General features: G+C 37.1%; 1 protein-coding gene across 1 annotated transcript; it reads left to right on the forward strand.

Annotated features, from left to right (window-relative positions):
* Positions 1-2767: 2767 nt before the first annotated feature.
* On the forward strand, positions 2768-4189 carry LOC141619842 (uncharacterized). The gene has a single exon (XM_074436863.1). The coding sequence runs from the start codon at positions 2768-2770 to the stop codon at positions 4187-4189; it is 1422 nt and encodes a 473-aa protein (XP_074292964.1).
* The last annotated feature ends 16581 nt before the right edge of the window (positions 4190-20770 follow it).

A 20770-nucleotide genomic window follows, 5' to 3' on the forward strand; every position in this document is an offset into this window, starting at 1 on the left:
ATCAACCTCCTTCTTCTCCATGATTAGCCTCGCATGGAATTGTAGGGGTGTTAATAATACGCTCTCCCCTACAATTCCAAAGTTAAGAGCGTTAATTAGTAATAAGTATTATGATTTTATGTTTTTAGTTGAGACAAAGTGTGATATAAATAATGTAAGCCCTATGTTTAGATCCTTTGGTTTTGTGATGTCGGAGGGAGTAAATGCTAATGGTGCATCTGGGGGCCTTTGGGTAGGATGGAGAAAAGAAGCTAAAATGGCTTGTGTTATGACATGCAGTAACTTCATCATTCTCTTTTGGGAGAAATATAATGGGCGTTCTTGTTATCTGGTGTTCTTTTATGGTGCGCCTAAGGCTCAGTTTTGGCTTACTGTCTTGCAAGAGTTGGAAGCGTGGCTTAGAGATCTTCATCATCCTTTTTTTTATTCTAGGGGATTTCAATCAAGTGGAGTATGTGTATGACAAATTGAGTAGAAATCAAAGTCCGATTGGTGGCGCCTATAAATTTAATAGTTGGAGGATTGATAATGAACTTGTCGATATTCCCTTCGAAGGGCCTCGCTTTACTTGGTGTAATAATAGGAAAGGGGATAAGAGAGTTTATGAATGACTTGATCGGGCTCTTGGCTCGAAGGATTGGTTTTTTATGTTTCCAAATACGGGGGTTAAGCATTTTCCCATTCAAATTTCGGATCACGCTCCTATTGAACTGGATTTCTAATTGACTACTCATAATAATAAGAAGCCGTACAAAATTGATTCATGGGTGTTGGAATATGCTGAGTGTCTGCAGCTAATTAGTAATAGCTGGTGCTTCAAGGTTACGGGCTCGCCTGCTTTCCAAGTTATTCGGAAACTCGCACGGGTTAGACAAGAAATTCGGAGGTGGGCTCTTGATAAGAAACAAGAATGGCAGAAAAGGTGGGAAGATTTTGATGTCAAGCGGGAAGCCGCAATGGATCTAGCTATTAGGGAAGTTAAGGATGAGAATTATACTAGTATTAATGATGATCTTAAAAACTTTGCGGAAGCTGCAGCAGTTTTTTGGAAGCAACGAGCCAAGATTTGATGGAATATTGATGGTGATAAATGTACGAAATATTTTTTTAATTGGGTTAAAGGAAGGGCTGGTAAAAACTTTATTTACGGATCAAGGGAGAAAATGATTCTTGGATTTTTGATAATAAGGAGATGGGTACCATGTTCTATAAAACTTTTTATGATTTATATAACCCAAATAGTGTTAGGAATGAAGATGGTGCTAGTAGAGGGGATCCTTTTTTTGCGGAAATGATACATTGTCTTCGGAATACTGTTAAGAGTGATGATGGGGATTTCTTGGCACGACCGTTTACTGCTAAAGAAGTTCGACGAGCTGTTTTTCAAATGGGAGCGCTCAAATCTCCCGGTCCGGACAGAATTCCTGCGGTATTTTATCACAAGTGTTGGTTTACGGTTAAAAAAGATGTCACAAGAGCTGTTCTTTCGGTTTTAAACTCGGGGGTGGTGTTGAAAGAACTGAATCGGACTTTCATTACACTTATTCCTAAATGTGAAAATCCGGAGGGGGTGAGTGATTACCGACCTATTAGTTTATGTAACGTTATTATGCGAATTATCACTAAATGCATTACTAATAGGTTATCCCGTGTTACGGGATACTTGGTTGGGGATTTTCAGAATGCCTTTATTCCGGGAAGGCAAATTAGTGACAATATTCTACTCGCTCATGAAGCCATTCATAATATAAATTCACATAAAAAGGGAGTGCATGGGAGATTTGCTTTTAAAGCGGATATGAGTAAGGCGTATGATCGGGTAAGATGGGATTTTTTGAGGGCTACGCTATGTGGTTTCATGTTCCCTGAAAGAATTATTAATCTTATCATGAGTTGCGTCAATACTGTTTCTTATGAGGTGCTTTTTAATGGAGCTCCCTTACAGCAATTTCGTCCACAGTGTGGACTTCGTCAGGGAGATCCGTTATCACCATACTTATTTATCTTATGCATGGAGGTCCTATCGGCTAATGTTTATAAGGCGCAGCAAGAGGATTTGATAAAAGGAATTAAACTAAGCAGGAATTCAGAGGCTTTGACACACCTTTTCTTTGCTGATGATTCTATCTTCTTCCTACATGATAAGAATGACTCAGTGGTGCAGTTAAAAGGCATTTTGTCGCGATATTGTAAGGCATCGGGACAAGTTTTGAATGATAATAAATCTGGGGTTTTGTTTAGTCCTAGCACGAAGCTTGCTAAGGCACGAAGGTGTCTTAAGGTTATGAATATCAAGCACAATAAGGGTATTGGAAAGTACCTCGGTATTTCCACTGATGTTCAGTCCTCGAAGAAAGATATCTTTAAGGGTTTGGTTGATATTGTCAGTAAGCGGATATCTTCTTGGAATGGATTATTTTTGTCTTCAGCAGGTAGACTCACGCTGATCTCTTCCGTCTTATCAAATTTATCTAATTTCTTTCTATCGGTGTTTAAAATACCGGTAAGTGTGGCAAACAGGATTAACTCCTTATTTTCACATTTTTGGTGGGCGGCAAGTAAGTCGGCTAGATGTGCTCACTGGTGTAGCAAAAATTTCCTCAGTTTACCAAAGAGTTCGGGTGGTCTTGGCATTAGAAATATTGAGTGCCTTAATCAGGCAATGTTGGCTAAAAATGCATGAAAATTACTGGTGGAGAGTGAATCCTTTTTTAGTCGCGTTTTTAAGGATAAAATTATAGGGGGGAAAAGATGGAAGGACGGTACCATGATTAATAAAAGGTGTAACTGGTCGTGGGGAACTAGAAGTATTTACCATGGCATGATTTTGATTAGGAAAAATTCTGGATGGAAGCCAGGGATAAATTCGGATCTAAATGTTTGGACAAGTCCCTGGGTTAATGGTGATATTCCTTCTCCCAAGGATGATTTAATTGGTTCTCCAAACAACCATTTGATGAATTTGAAAGTTAGGGATCTATGTGATGGGAATGGGTTATGGAACCAAAGCTATATAAGGGATATCTTTACTGAGGAATGGGCTACTAAAATTTTGGCCATTCCTCTTTGCTTTTCCCAGGATACAGATTATCTTTTCTGGAAACATAATGGTAGTGGTATTTATTCGGTAAAAAGTGGATATGGTGTGGCTTTTGGTTCTTTTATTGAGGATAAGGGCTCTGAAAAGGATTTATTGCGCATCACTGCTATAGGTAAAAATTTCTGCAGGCCTAAGTTATGGCACCTCCCTGGACCGCATGTATGGAGGATTTTGGTTTGGAAAATTATTACAGGTACGCTTCCGGTGGGTTATGAATTCCTAAGAAGAAATATTAGTGTGAACCCATTTTGTATTTTTTGCAAGGATGATTATAAGGAGGTGGAAACTTTGGATCATTTGTTCAGGGACTGTCATGTTATTTCTAGGATTTGGAATGGATCATGTATGGGTATTAATACGTTGAATAACTCGCATTGTCGAGTTGGTGATTGGATCATAAGTTGGATTGGCTACCTTGGGAAAATGGATGATGTTGTTAACAGAATTGTTCAGTTTCTGGCTATTATATGGAATATATGGGTGCTACGAAATAATATCATTTTTAGAGGTGCGAGACTAGTTCCAGATGTATTTTTCAAGTTAGTTTCACAATCATCTTACTATGCTTCAGAAGCAATTCAGCTGGGTAATGTTGACTTAAAAGGGGGGAGGGTGGATGAGCTAAGTCCAAAGGAAGATCTCAGGTATAAAATTAAAAACTTTATCCCTTTCTATCTCATCGGTAAGGAATCGTCATGCCTGATAACTCGCATTAAGGTTGATCCTAGTTGGTTCGATAATTTGGAGGCTTCTGCCGGTTGGGTAGCTTATAGTAATGAAGGAAGTATTTTGTTTGAGGGGGGAAGCAAGTTCAAGGCTGAATCAGCAAGTCAAGCTGAAGCTCTTGGTATCAGGAATGTTCTCGAATGGGCCATCCGTAATAGGATATTTCATTTGAACATTTCGTCTGACTGTCTACAGGTGCTCTACCAAATTGCAGGGATTGAACAAGAACATCATCTTGCTAAAGGGGTGCTTGGAGATATTGTTACCTTACTCCCATCTTTTCACTGTTTATGTTTTAGTTTTGTACCTAGGAATCTTAATAAACGAGCTCATTGCTTAGCTAAAAGGGCAATGAGCATGTAATCCACTTTTTTTACAGCTGCCAAAAAAAACTTTCTTTAATGGTGGATACACTTTTCCCATTTATAATTAATGTATATATCTAATAATATTTTTAATGTATCTAAAAACAAAGAAACCCCTAATTACATAATTAATACTTTTTTCCATAATACATATATCAATTCATGGAGAGTCTTGAATTTTCTACTGGATTCATGATGAAGTTCTAGAGATATCGATCTTAGGTGGACAATATTTCACTTCAGATCATCAGTTACGAGATCAGCTTCCGTTGCTTGATACAATAGCTTACGGATTTTATTAAACAAAGTATATATCCTCCAACTAATCTTGGGAATTTCTGGGTATATGCGTTAAGAAATCGTAAGCCTAAACTTTATAAGAAAGTAAAGAACCACTCACAAATTGCCATTTCTGGGTCTAATGAAGGGAAAGCACGAACAAGAAGCTAAAACATCAAACACGTAGACAATTAACAATCATTCATGTGATTGCACCACAAAAACAAGCAAAACTAATGGCATTTTCTCTCTCTTTGACTCCTATTTCAGACTACTCCCTCATCTCTTAAACTCTAGTTCAATTGTAAAAAAATTTCAATTTGAAACTCTAGTAGTCGGCGATGCAAAATTTAGAGCGGTAACGGAGGGGGTGATTGGTGATGTCGTGTAACACCCCGTAAATTTGAAGACCTTTATTTTATTTTAAAAGTAATATTTTAAACTATTTTAATTTAATATTAATTTATTTGAAATAAAATTTATTTAATAAAATATAATCTTATTTTATTTTGAAGAAATGTAATTATTTTTGATAGTTTAGAAATGTTTAAAAGTGATTTAAACTATATTTAAACCCTTTCTTTTGATAAAATAGATTTCGGATAAAAGTCGTAAAATTGGGATTTTCCCATTTCTTACGGTCGTTGGGTAGTACTTAATCTTTTAGTAAAATCGTGTTTAAGAACTTTAATATTCTCAGAAATCGCGTTCGACGAATATTTCTAATTATCGTCGAAGCGAACCCAAAACGTAAACAATTGACCACCTTCCCACACCATTTGGACCGACCACCTACCCCCATTTGTCCCCTCTTTCAATTCTCATTTCCTCCATAATTCACTCTCTCTCTTCCATTCATCAAACACCAAATTCATCTCAAAAATTCTCCTTACAATCCCTAAATCCACTATAAATCCTTCATTTCTCCACCAAATCTCATAAAAATTATATATTTGGAATCCTCTCTTCAATCCTCATCTCCTAGTAAGCTTTATTTTCATTTCCCCCCAATTTTGTTTTCAGACTCATCTTTTAGGGTTTTCGAATTTAAGCTTAATAATTGTGTTTTTGTTGTTCTTATAGGTGAAGAATATGAAGATGAGTTAGGAGACTCATATATTGTGGAAGATGATGCATAATTTTGGGTTTTAGAAGCTTTCTCAAGTTATTACTTGCCTCTTTTCTAGCTTAAGGTAACTATTCCGAGTCACTCGACGAATTAATGTCACATTAGTAGTTGTATTTGTTGTTTGTTGTTGTTTGTTGTCGTTTGTTGTTATTTGTTGTTGTTTGAGACGATCTTGTTGATAAATGAATGAATGGAGTAAGATGAGTATGCTTATGTTTAATTTATATTACCCATTTGTATATTATTGTTTGGAACAAATTTGGATGAGGAATTATGTGTTGTGACAAGTCCGTGTTTTGTTTTGGAAACGTCGACAAGACGGACCGAGAAGGTTTCCAATGTTTCCAAAAATATGACAGATTGAACGGAATTGAAAAATTAGGTGGTTTAGCCACTTGAATCACTCATTCGGAGTCCGTATGAGTAAATGGCGTCGATTTATCGATTAAAATTTATAGAAAAGTTTACCCTTGTGTGAGATGGTTATTTATGCTATTTTATTATGCGAGAATTTTGTGGAATTAGTTATTTTGTAAGTTGGAATATTTTATTTATGTTGATAGTGTTCACATGATAGAAATTGGAATATTGCATGAGAATGATATTGTAATGAATGTTGTGATTTTGGCCAAAATGGGTCAAGACTCTGAGCTGGGCCAGATTGACCGAACGAGTTTGGTCAAACTAGGTTTAAATCGGCCAGCCTCTATTTGACCGATGACCCGTCGCGGGAATCGGGTCGAGGGTTTGTCTTTGAGGTGATATTGGTTGTTATTGGATGTTTTATGTTATGCCTTGATATTTGTAATTATCATTTCACATGTTGGTTGTTGGATGCTTTGGATGCCTTATGCTTGAGTCTTATTGCCTCTTTGCCATTTTAGCTTGTTCTCATGGATTATGGTACTGTTGGTTAGCTGGAATTTTGATTATTATTGATATTGGAGATATTGTTGGATTGTCAGCTGAATATGCTCTTGCGTAGCCTTTCATATGCTAGGGTGTGTATGATCATTTGTGTGTGCAAGTTTGGACTCTTTGCCCCCCTTATGGTTAATTGGGTGTCCTACTTGTCTTGTGTGGCATGGGCTAAAGTATTCAAGCTGGGACTAGGTCCTAGGTGTGACACCCTCACTTATCGTGAAAAAAGTAAACACGTAATTCTAGAATAAAACTGCATGGATATGTTTGTAATAGGTTCATTATAGTAAAAACCTGTAATTTTTAAAACCTGAACCTGTTATAAAGATATCCAAAAGGGAAGGTGTCAAACATGCAAGGTCCAAAATAAATCTCATGAATGAAATATCGCTAAAGTCGCGAAACAAAGTTATACAAACCAAATATGAGAAAGGGAGACATATGTCCCTAAAATGTATGTGACATAAAAAGGGTTTAAGGGTCACAATAAAATAAAACCAGTCTAGGTCCCAAGGTTACTTTGCTCGCTAGCTCGTCCATGTACCCCATATATGCATCACCTACCTGTCATTCGCATTTTATACAAATACGAAAGTCACAGTCAGTGGGGAGTAACTCCGAGTTCTCCCAGCCACGAAATGTCATAATTAATATAACATGTAAACATAAGAATATGAATATGAATAACACATAGCCTTAGCATATAGATGCTAGACAATCGTGCTTATCATGTGAACAAGAATATAACAACACATAGTCCTAGCATGTGAATACTAGACCGACTCATACTACACTATCATGTGAGCCACATAACATCCAGGAATCCAAACTCTATCAACCATAGACGGCTTGCATCTCACCTTCTATGATTCATAGAATCATCAAACAAGAAAGGGCAATATATCAAAGACAGGCATAAGTTTCTTAGTACGGTCAATAGTCACTCTGTAACTCGAGTCTATACCACGAGGTAGGGAAGGTAATCGAACTGGTATCTTGGCTCAGAGGTTCTATCAAAATATGGCCAAGACACAACACAACCCTAGTCCTAAATCTGCGCAGACCTAGACATGCGGATACACACCACCGCACCCAAGACCCACAATTTTATAAAACCATGTGAGTACCCTAAGGAGTCCACCAAAGGGTTGGCTAGTACTTAAGCTGACCACTTACTCTCAAAATAAGTAACGAGGTCATGCCCCAACTTGGATATAAACCCACCAAGTCAGAACACAGAGGCTATTAAAAGTGAACATACACTCGTCAAAGACTATAATGACCTATCTATGATGAAGGCCGAAATACTCACCTAAGACCTAGTCCCAGCTAGTCCCAGCTTGAATACTTTAGCCCACACCACACAAGACAAGTAGGATACCCAATTCAACTGACAATCCAACAATATCTCCAATATCAATAATAATCCAAATTCCAGCTAACCGTTAATCTCATAATTCATGAGAATAAGCTAAAATGGCAAAGAGGTAACAAGACTGAAGTATAAGGCAGCCAATTCATCCAACAACCAACATGTGAAATGATAGTCATAAATATTAAGGCATTAACGTAAAACATCCAATAACAACCAATCTTACCTCAAAGACAAACCCTCGACCCGAGTCCCGCGACGGGTCATCGGTCAAATCGAGGCTGACTGGTTTAAACCTAGTTTGACCAAACTCGTTCGGTCAATCTGGCCCAGCTCAGAGTCTTGGCCTACTTTGGCCCAAATCACAAATTTTATTGCAATATTATTCTCATGCTATTTCCAATTTCTATCATGTGAAAAACGAAAGTAGCACATTATCAATCACCTAAACACTTAACAACCAACAAGCTCAACATTAACTACTAATGTGACATTAATTCGTCGAGTAACCCGGAATAGTTACCTTACGCTAGCAAAGAGACAAGCAATAAACTTGAGAAAGCTTCTAAACCCAAAATTACTCTTCATCTTCAACCACATATGAGCCACCTAAAATAATTATGTGAAAGGACGATATTAACGAATTATCTTTATATAAAAATATGAGACGGAAATTAATTTAATTATATTTTAAATAAACCAAACTAGCGTCAAAACAAATTATAGACACGGCTCTAAAATTATTATGACAACCTCAAACTCGGACTAACCACCAACTACACATGGCCTCAAACTCGTGACTTAGCTAGGCCACTGCCTAGGCCACGGCCAGGCCACGCTAAGCTACTGACCAGGCCACTAGAAGCCCGACACGACCACCACCCGACTACCCATAGCCACCCTTCACCCTACTTCATAACCTGACCCAAAAATCAGTCCAAAAAGTAACCCAAAAGATGCCTAAGTTCGACCCCAACTCCAGTCCTCAAATGCAAAGTGAAAACCCACGATGACAGCTCTCGTCCCCGTCCAAAACAGTACCAATCGTCCCCTTAAGACTCCATTCTCGCGCCTAAAAAGTCCTAATGAGCCAACTAAGTCAAGCATTTAAAACGGTTTTAGAGCGGAAATCCACAAGTATAAAGCAACTCAAAAACAGACCCTAAAGACTACAAAAATCGCCCCAACACAGAGTCCAAATTAGTCCAAAACAATCCCTACATGTCAGTATACACCGTCTCAACTATAAAACACACCAATTATCACCCAAAACAATCCATACATGTCAGCATACACCGTCTTAAATATACCACTTACTAGCTAGCATCCCAAATGATCCCTAGAGGTCAAGATACACCGTCTTAATCATCTCCACATATCAAGATACACCGTCTCAACTATACAATCGACTAATTAACATCCATAAGGATCCCTATATATAATTATACACCGTCTTAATTATAAAACAGACTAACCAAAGATTCGAAATAAACATATTTTACAAGTAATATTGAGTAACCTATCATTGTTACCTTTTTCCGATTGAACTAATCATTTAGGACTAACAAATCTTCTACTGCACCGTCTATCTCAAAGACCTACAACCGTCTTATAATAAATAAAGTGAAAATATAAATTGGGTTTGTAAAAATACGTAACGAAAATGAATTTTACTTACAACGGATTGACAGAACGATGGGAGCAAAGAATATGGAACGGAAATCATTGATAACGGATGACAAACGGAGTGGCAGGATCAATTTAAAATCAAAAAAATCAAAACAGAACGAAAAGAAGAAAAAGGAAGGAGAAGAAAGAATGCTTTGCGTGAGAAATGAGGGAGCACTTGTCTCGCCTCGCTATTTATTATACGACGTTTCTTCATCGTTAAGAAACTTCGATAGTTATTAAAACCGTTTCGAGTTAAATTTAACCGGTTTAAGTAAAAGTTTCAGTAATAAAACGGAATCAATAATAAATAAATTTAATGAGTGAAAATAAAATAAACTCAGCTAGTTAACGGAAATAATACAATATCAGCTTGAATCGGAATTATTAGTGATTTTTTTACAAAACTAACGGATATTAATAAAAATTGCTAATTTAGTGAAATAAGTTCAAAATAGCTAATTGGACGGTTTTGTTCCCAAAATCCATCTCGGGTTCACTTAAAACAACTTTCATAAGGACTCGTAAAGAAACGGAAATTATTAAATAAATAAACTCGAACTAATTTCAATAAACTCGAACTAACTTTAAATAAACTTATTAATGATTATTAAAATTAACGTATCGAATTATGATGAAATTAATTAATTAGCTAAGCATATATATATAAATCGTTAAATGATGTAATTAAATTCAAAATAGCAATTAAAAGAATTTTATCCAACTTAATAAAATACGGGGTGTTACAATCACCCCATCTTTTAAAAAGTTTCGTCCACGAAACTTGAAAGTATAAATGAAAGGTTATAAAAATAAAACTTGAATTGGAATCAGTAACCAAAACATTTAAAAGGTCACTTATCGTAAGAATCAAAATTCTTTCAAGAGTTTCAACTAAAATTTTCTGTCAGAACCAGATTCTCATCAAAGGAACGGAAGTGTTCTCGTTACGTATTCAAGAACATCACATTCCAAATCAAAGATAAGGTCAAAAGGCAAATCATTTGTATAAATCAAAAATCAAAATACCTTCAAAAACATTAATGAAGAGTTTTCAAAAATATAAGTCTCATTCATGGAACGGAAATGCTCTTGTCGCGCACACAAGAACGATAACTTTCCAAGTCAGAGACAAATTTAGAACAAATACTATTCGCCGACAAGCGTAGAACAAGTTATCAAACGTTTCCAATAACTAGTTCTAACATCCGATCAACGTTAAAATCAAAATAAGAGAAAGGTAATCTACTCAAATTTTCTTTTGCAAAAAGCCAAAATAGAAATAAAGGTTTCACTTTTAAACTAAAAGGGGAGTTAAATTCCTGAAATATAATATTAAACTTTGACAAAGGCATCATAATTAGATCAAAGTGAATAGAAATTGGATAAAATTTACAAAAATCTCATGTTTAGCAACTCAAAACCATGATAAAGAAATCTATACTCAAAGAACAATTAGAGAATTAAATCGAATTTTCATTTTTAAATCCTTAAAAATAGGTTAGGTTTGCAGAAGTGACATAAACTTTTAAGAATGAATCGAAACTGGTAGCTTGAAAGTTTAGAAGTTGTACAAAAAGGAAAATAACTTAGATAGCATAAAAACAAAGTATGTTAAGAGAGCTCAAACTTAACCAACAAGAGAGCTATAAAGAATTTCATAGGGTAAAAATTGAAGTCAAATTTACAAGGTTGTCAAAGATAGAGTTTCACAAGATACGAGTGTCAAACTTAAAGGAGGAGCAAGATGAAGCGAGGAGATGAGGTATGAACGGTAACGCTTATGATCAAGGAGAAAGGGAAATTAGACAACAAGGAAACGCCAGATACTCAAATCTCAAACAACAATGTCATCACTCCCAAGGGTTTCCTCAATCGCTTATGTTACCTCATCCTAATCTATTCCCTAAAACAAGGTCTTAATTGTAACAACACTTCATCACCTCAAAGTTCATAAAACCATAAATTGAAACTATGTTCTTTAACCTAACAATTGGTGTCAACCATACCGTTACCCTTTCTAGTTATTAAAACAAGTGCTAAAACTTCCCAATAATGTAGCTTACTCTCACTCTCATACCATACCTCAAATAGTAATCAATATCACTCACTAAAACCAACTAATAATCCCACCATTAGCTTTTCTCATATGGTCATACACATTATCAAACTCTCATGTCCAAAGTGATTATGGAAGCCAATCACAACTCGACTTACCTAGTCAATCCTATATCCTCAAACCCACCATTCAGTTTCATCCATTTTAAGTCAAGTACTAAGCACTAGTATCCCAAACATAAACAACAATGTCATGTTCCATAACCTTAGTAACCAATGCAACTCACACTTGACACACAAAATCCACCAATCCAACGTACTCACTTTATCAAGGATCTATAGGTATAAGAATCATCAAGTATGTCTCATCACACTACCTAAGTCTTTCTAACATCACGACTTCTCAAAGCCAGGGTTAAGGGTCAGACACAAACAATTTCCTCAAAAGTCGAATTTTCCAACCAAGGTCAACATTCCTCACAAGAAAAAGTACTATCTAATGGCGTTAAGGGAGGATAAGCAAAGAACAAAAGACAAGTTAGGAGTACAAGCGTAGCTTTTAAAGTAAAACAGAAGAGAGTTTAGAAGGAGGATAAGCACCAAGAGATTAAGAATAAGGCGAGATACAAAAAGAACGAGAAACATCTTCAAGGAAGTAGAAGCATTCTTCAAAGGTTGAACAAATCTTCAATCCTCAGCAATCGGCACTAACTCTTGATCTTCGTAAAATATAAGTGTCCTTTCAATGGAACGGAGATACTCTTGGCGATCACTCAAGAACATCAATATTCCAATTCAAAGACATAAAAATACATTTTTACACCAACAAATGATAAAACTAATTATCGGACGTCTCCAATAACAAGCTTTAACACTAATTGACGTTAAAACCAGTGAAAAACATTAAAATATTTTCAAAACCTTTAGTTCAAATTTTTTTTATAATAAGGGTAATAACTCCATTAGCTATAGATAAGCTCACGGTCATTGATCCAAGAACGCAACAATTATTAAATGACAATCAACAAACAGGTTAGTACCTAACAAAGAGCAAACACAAAGAGACTACAACATAAGGTCCTAAGTCTACCCATCTTACCCATCCCTCAAGTTTATTATTTTAAGGTCAAGTTATTTATATTGGGGTGCACAAACGTGCGTCGGGAGCAAATATGCTCTGATACCAACTGTGACACCCTCACTTATCGTGAAAGAGTAAACACGTAATTCTAGAATAAAACTGCATGGATATGTTTGTAATAGGTTCATTATAGTAAAAACCTGTAATTTTTAAAACCTGAACCTGTTATAAAGATATCCAAAAGGGAAGGTGTCAAACATGCAAGGTCCAAAATAAATCTCATGAATGAAATATCGCTAAAGTCGCGAAACAAAGTTATACAAACCAAATATGAGAAAGGGAGACATATGTCCCTAAAATGTATGTGACATAAAAAGGGTTTAAGGGTCACAATAAAATAAAACCAGTCTAGGTCCCAAGGTTACTTTGCTCGCTAGCTCGTCCATGTACCCTATATATGCATCACCTACCTGTCATTCGCATTTTATACAAATACGAAAGCCACAGTCAGTGGGGAGTAACTCCGAGTTCTCCCAGCCACGAAATGTCATAATTAATATAACATGTAAACATAAGAATATGAATATGAATAACACATATCCTTAGCATATAGATACTAGACAATCGTGCTTATCATGTGAACAACAATATAACAACACATAGTCCTAGCATGTGAATACTAGACCGACTCATACTACACTATCATGTGAACCACATAACATCCAGGAATCCAAACTCTATCAACCATAGCCGGCTTGCATCTCACCTTCTATGATTCATAGAATCATCAAACAAGAAAGGGCAATATATCAAAGACAGGCATAAGTTCTTAGTACGGTCAATAGTCACTCTGTAACTTGAGTCTATACCATGAGGTAGGGAAGGTAATCGAACTGGTATCTTGGCTCAGAGGTTCTATCAAAACATGGCCAAGACACAACACAACCCTAGTCCTAAATCTGCGCAGACCTAGACATGCGGATACACACCACCGCACCCAAGACCCACAATTTTATAAAACCATGTGAGTACCCTAAGGAGTCCACCAAAGGGTTGGCTAGTACTTAAGCTGACCACTTACTCTCAAAATAAGTAACGAGGTCATGCCCCAACTTGGATATAAACCCACCAAGTCAGGAACACAGAGGCTATTAAGCAGTGAACATACACTCGTCAAAGACTATAATGACCTATCTATGATGAAGGCCGAAATACTCACCTAAGACCTAGTCCCAGCTAGTCCCAGCTTGAATACTTTAGCCCACACCACACAAGACAAGTAGGATACCCAATTCAACTGACAATCCAACAATATCTCCAATATCAATAATAATCCAAATTCCAGCTAACCGTTAATCTCATAATTCATGAGAATAAGCTAAAATGGCAAAGAGGTAACAAGACTGAAGTATAAGGCAGCCAATTCATCCAACAACCAACATGTGAAATGATAGTCATAAATATTAAGGCATTAACGTAAAACATCCAATAACAACCAATCTTACCTCAAAGACAAACCCTCGACCCGAGTCCCGCGATGGGTCATCGGTCAAATCGAGGCTGACTGGTTTAAACCTAGTTTGACCAAACTCGTTCGGTCAATCTGGCCCAGCTCAGAGTCTTGGCCTACTTTGGCCCAAATCACAAATTTTATTGCAATATTATTCTCATGCTATTTCCAATTTCTACCATGTGAAAAACGAAAGTAGCACATTATCAATCACCTAAACACTTAACAAACAACAAGCTCAACATTAACTACTAATGTGACATTAATTCGTCGAGTAACCCGGAATAGTTACCTTACGCTAGCAAAGAGACAAGCAATAAACTTGAGAAAGCTTCTAAACCCAAAATTACTCTTCATCTTCAACCACATATGAGCCACCTAAAATAATTATGTGAAAGGACGATATTAACGAATTATCTTTATATAAAAATATGAGACGGAAATTAATTTAATTATATTTTAAATAAACCAAACTAGCGTCAAAACAAATTATAGACACGGCTCTAAAATTATTATGACAACCTCAAACTCGGACTAACCACCAACTACACATGGCCTCAAACTCGTGACTTAGCTAGGCCACGGCCAGGCCACTGCTAAGCTACAGCCAGGCCACTAGGAGCCCGACACGACCACCACCCGACTACCCATAGCCACCCTTCACCCTACTTCATAACCTGACCCAAAAATCGCCTAAAATGTAACCCAAAAGATGCCTAAGTTCGACCCCAACTCCGGCCCTCAAATGCAAAGTGAAAACCCACGATGACAGCTCTCGTCCCCGTCCAAAACAGTACCAATCGTCCCCTTAAGACTCCATTCTCGCGCCTAAAAAACAGTCCTAGCCGAGCCAACTAAGTCGCATTTAAAACGGTTTTAGAGCGGAAATCCACAAGTATAAAGCAACTCAAAAAACAGACCCTAAAGACTACAAAAATCGCCCCAACACAGAGTCCAAATTAGTCCAAAACAATCCCTACATGTCAATATACACCGTCTCAACTATAAAACACACCAATTATCACCCAAAACAATCCATACATGTCAAAGATACACCGTCTTAAATATACCACTTACTAGCTAGCATCCCAAATGATCCCTAGAGGTCAAGATACACCGTCTTAATCATCTCCACATATCAAGATACACCGTCTCAACTATACAATGACTAATTAACATCCATAAGGATCCCTATATATAATTATACACCGTCTTAATTATAAAACAGACTAACCAAAGATTCGAAATAAACATATTTTACAAGTAATATTGAGTAACCTATCATTGTTACCTTTTTCCGATTGAACTAATCATTTAGGACTAACAAATCTTCTACCAGACCGTCTATCTCAGCACCTACAACCGTCTTATAATAAATAAAGCTGAAAATATAAATTGGGTTTGTAAAAATACGTAACGAAAATGAATTTTACCTACAACGGATTGACAGGAACGATGGGAGCAGCAATATGGAACGGAAATCATTGATAACGGATGACAAACGGAGTGGCCGGATCAATTTAAAATCAAAAAAAATCAATACAGAACGAAAAGAAGAAAAAGGAAGGGAGAAGAAAGAATGTGCGTGAGAAATGAGGGAGCACTTTGCCTTCGCTATTTATTATACGACGTTTCTTCATCGTTAAGAAACTTCGATAGTTATTAAAACCGTTTCGAGTTAAATTTAACCGGTTTAAGTAAAAGTTTCAGTAATAAAACGGAATCAATAATAAATAAATTTAATGAGTGAAAATAAAATAAACTCAGCTAGTTAACGGAAATAATACAATATCAGCTTGAATCGGAATTATTAGTGATTTTTTTACAAAACTAACGGATATTAATAAAAATTGCTAATTTAGTGAAATAAATTCAAAATAGCTAATTGGACGGTTTTGTTCCCAAAATCCATCTCGGGTTCACTTAAAACAACTTTCATAAGGACTCGTAAAGAAACGGAAATTATTAAATAAATAAACTCGAACTAATTTCAATAAACTCGAACTAACTTTAAATAAACTTATTAATGATTATTAAAATTAACGTATCGAATTATGATGAAATTAATTAATTAGCTAAGCATATATATATAAATCGTTAAATGATGTAATTAAATTCAAAATAGCAATTAAAAGAATTTTATCCAACTTAATAAAATACGGGGTGTTACACTAGGTGAGTATTTCGGCCTTCCTCATAGATAGGCCCTTATAGTTTTTGACGAGTATATGTTCACCGCTTAATAGCCTTTGTGTCTTAGCTTGGTGGGTTAATATCCAAGTTAGGGCATGACCTCCTGACGTACTCTTAGAAGTATCTGGTCAGCTTAAGTACTAGCCAACCCTTTAGTGGACTCCTTAGGGGTACTCAAGTGTTGTTATCATGGGTCTTGGATGCGGTAGTTTTCCGCATGTCGCTAGGTCTGCGCAGGTTTAGGACTAGGGTGTTTACCTTACCTCGTGGTATAGACTCGAGTTACAGAGTGACTATTCACTGTACTAAGAACTTATGCCTGTCTCTACATATATTGTCCTTTCTTGTTTGATGATTCTATGAATCATAGAAGGTGAGATGAAAGCCGGCTATGGTTGATAGAGTTTGGATTCCTGGATGTTATATGATTCACATGATAGTGTAGTATGAGTCGGTCTAGTATTCACATGCTAGGACTATGTGTTGTTATATTGTTGTTCACATGATAAGCACGATTGTCTAGCATCTATATGCTAAGGCCATGTGTTGTTCATATTCATATTCTTATGTTTACATGTTATATAAATTATGACATTTCGTGGCTGGGAGAACTCGGAGTTACTCCCCACTGACTGTGGCTTTCGTATTTGTATAAAATGCGATTGACAGGTAGGTGATGCATATATGGGGTACATGGACGAGCTAACGAGCAAATTAACCTTGGGACCTAGATTGGCTTTATGTTATTGTGACCCTTAAACACTTTTTATGTCATATACTTTTTAGGGACATATGTCTCCCTTTTTCATATTTGGGTTATATAACTTTGTTTTGCGACTTTAGCGGTGTTTTATTTATGAGATTTACTTTAGACCTTGCATGTTTGACACCTTCCCATTTGGATATTTTTATAACAGGTTCAGGTTTCGTTTTCGGTTTTAAAAATTACAGGTTTTTACCCAAATGAACCTATTACAAACATATCCATGCAGTTTTTATCTAGAATTATGTGTTTACTTTTCCGCAATGAATGAGGGTGTCACAGTTGGTATCAGAGCATATTTGCTCCCGACGCACGTTTGTGCACCCCCAATATAAATAACTTGACCTTAAAATAATAAACTTGAGAGATGGGTAGACTTAAGGACCTAAGGCGGTAGCCTGTAGTGTGTTTGCTCTTTGTTAGGTTCTAACATGTTTGTTCATTGTCGTTTAATTATTTTTGTACCCTTGGATCAATGACCGTGAGCTTACCCGTGTCGTGATCAAGATTTGGTGCCTATCGTCGGGCATTGGAGATTTGTTCAACTTGTGAAGAATGCTTCTTCTTCCTCGAAGTTATCCCTCCATCTTTGTGTACCTTGCCTTACTCTTTACTTCTTAATGCTTGCTTCTTCTTCTAAACTCTCTTTTATTTCCTTAGGAGTGACTCTTGTACCCTCCCAACTTGTGTTTTGTTCCTTACTTATCTTCTCTTAACGCCTTTTTATAGTACTCTTTCTTTTGAGGAATGTTGGCCTTGGTGGGAGAATTTGACTTTTGAGGAGATTGTTTGTGGTTAACCCATAACCCTGGTTTTGAGAGGTTGTGATGTTAGAAAGACCTAGGTAGTGTGATGATACATAGTTAATGATTCTTAGACCTAGATCCTTGATAAAGTGAGTATTCTTGATTGGTGAATTTTGTGTTGTCAAGTGTGAGTTGCGTTTGTTACTAAGGCTATAGAACTTGGCTTTGTTGTTTAGGTTTGGGATTTGAGAGCCTTGGAAAGTGTAGTGAGACATGTCTTGGGATACTAGTGCTTGGTACTTGACTTTAAATGGATGGAATTGAATGGTAGAATATTTGAGGAACCCTTTCTGGGAATTTATAGCTTGGTATTTGGATCTTTGATTGAGGATTTTACTATGTTGAGAAACCCATGGTTGACACTAGTTGGATATGAGTATAGCTTTGTTGGAACTTTGACATTGATCTTGTGGAAGTTGTTTGTGGATGTTTGAGGATTTGGAGTGGTGAAATCACACTTATAGTGGAGTACCCTGTTTCAGGGAGTAGATTAGGATGAAGTAACATTAGCGTTTTGAGGAAATCCTTGGGAGTGATGTGGTTATAAGTTTTGTTGCTAAGAAGTTTTCGGAACCGCTTAGGTTGATGTTGTTGTTTAAGATTTGAGTACCTGGCGTTTCCTTGTTGTCTAATTTCCTTTCTTCTTTGACCATAAGCATTACCGTTCATACCTCCTTTCCTCGCTTCATCTTGCTCATGATCTTGAATTAGCCGTCGTGGTACATGCCTTGAAGACATGGAGGCATTACCTTATTGGAGTTCATTGCCGCATTTATACCAATCATAAGAGTTTGAGGTGTATCTTTACCCGGAAAGAATTGAATATGAGGCAAAGAAGATGGCTAGAGTTGGTGAATGATTATGATGCCGAGTTGATTTTTCATGAAGGGAAAGCAAATGTGGTGGCCGATGCTTTGAGTAGGAAGACTAGTCACTCTTTGAGCACTATCCGTGTGTTACCTGATGAACTTACCACAGAATTTCAAAAGTTCGGGATAAGCCTTGTTGGGAAGGGCTTTGACTATCTTAGTGCCTTGAGTGCAGAACCCGACTTTTACCGTGAGATCCGTACGTGCCTACCTGAGGATGCTACTTTCAAGTCCATTCAAGCAAAAATCCAACTTGGACAAGCTAAGGATTGTGTGGTGGATAGTGATGGATACCTTCGTTACCAAGGTAGGATGTATGTTCCGAGAGTAGCCGAGTTGAGGAAGAAGATCCTTGATGAAGCTCACCTTTCTCCTTACTCTATTCATCTTGGTGGTGACAAGATGTATAAAGACTTGAGATTACAGTTTTGGTGGCCTAGGATGAAGATTGATGTCCTAGAGTATGTTAGCAAGTGTCTTACCTGTCAGAAAGTGAAGATTGAGCATCGTAAAACCGGGGTTTTCTACAACCTTTGGATGTTCCCCTTTGGAAATGGGAGTCCATCTCCATGGACTTTGTGATGGCTTTACCTAAGACTGCTAGCGGTAAAGATGCGGTTTGGGTGGTTGTAGATCGATTGACCAAATGTGCTAGGTTTATACCTATCAAGGAGACGTGGAGATTAGATGTCCTAGATGAGGTCTATGTGAGGCAGATAGTACGCTACCATGGAGTGCCTAAGGATATAGTTTCAGATCGTGACCCGAGATTCTGTTCCCGTTTCTGGACTGCTTTGCAAGAAGCCATGGGTAGTAAGCTACTGATGAGTACCACTTTTCATGCCGCTACAGATTGACAGACTGAGAGGACTATCCAGACTTTAGAGGACCTCCTCCGTGCTTGTGCTTTAGACTTCCACACTTCTTGGGAGAAGAGTGCTTACCTCTTGTTGAATTCTCCTACAACAATAGCTATCATACTTCTATCAAGATAGCACCTTATGAAGCTTTGTATGGTAGGAAGTGCCGTAGTTCGGTCTGTTGGGATCAAGTCCAAGATGCTCATGTGTTGGGACCCGATTTGGTGACTGAGACCATCAATCAGGTTCAGATCATTCGAGAGCTTATGAAAACCGCTCAAGACCGACAGAAATCTTATGCCGATGTCCGTCGTCGACCACTTGCCTTTGAGGTTGATGATCGAGTGTTCCTTAAGGTATCACCTATGAAAGGGGTGAAACGGTTTGGTGTAAAAGGAAAGCTGAGTCCCAAATACATTGGACCTTTCTGTGTGCTTGAGAAGATTGGTCCCGTTGCTTACCGTTTGGAGTAGCCCCCGAATTTGAGCAAGGTTCATGATGTCTTCCATGTATCTCAGTTGAGGAAGTACATTAGTGATCCGAGCCATGTCATTCAAGAAGAAATCCCATATTTGGAGCCTAACTTGACTTTGGAAGAAAGGCCAATCCGAATCCTCGAAAGAGCAAACAAGCAACTTAGAAACAAATTTGTGCCCCTAGTTCGTATCCTTTGGCGTTGTGGAAATGTCGAAGAAGAAACTTGGGAGCCTGAATCTTCTATGTTAGCTAAATATCCCGAACTTTTCTCGTGAGGTAATCCTCTTTCCTTTATCTAATTCTTGTGAGTTTTAGCTATCCTTTCGAGTGTTCCTCTCCTTCTCTTAAATACTCTCCGCGTTAGTAGTCCTTGCTTAGTTGTTTAAAAGTCGTAGTTAAAGTTTGGTCATAGCTAGTGGAGTAATTATCCTTATTATAGAGTTTCGTACTAAAGATTTTTGAAAAATGTTTTAATGTTTTCCACTGGTTTTAACGTCAATGAGTGGTAAAGCTCGTTATTGGAGATGTCCGATAATTGGTTTTCTCATTTGTTGGTGTAAAAATATATATTTTTATGTCTTTGATTTGGAATG

The sequence above is a fragment of the Silene latifolia genome, chromosome X (genome assembly GCF_048544455.1).
Source record: "Silene latifolia isolate original U9 population chromosome X, ASM4854445v1, whole genome shotgun sequence".
NCBI classification, from domain to species: domain Eukaryota; kingdom Viridiplantae; phylum Streptophyta; class Magnoliopsida; order Caryophyllales; family Caryophyllaceae; genus Silene; species Silene latifolia.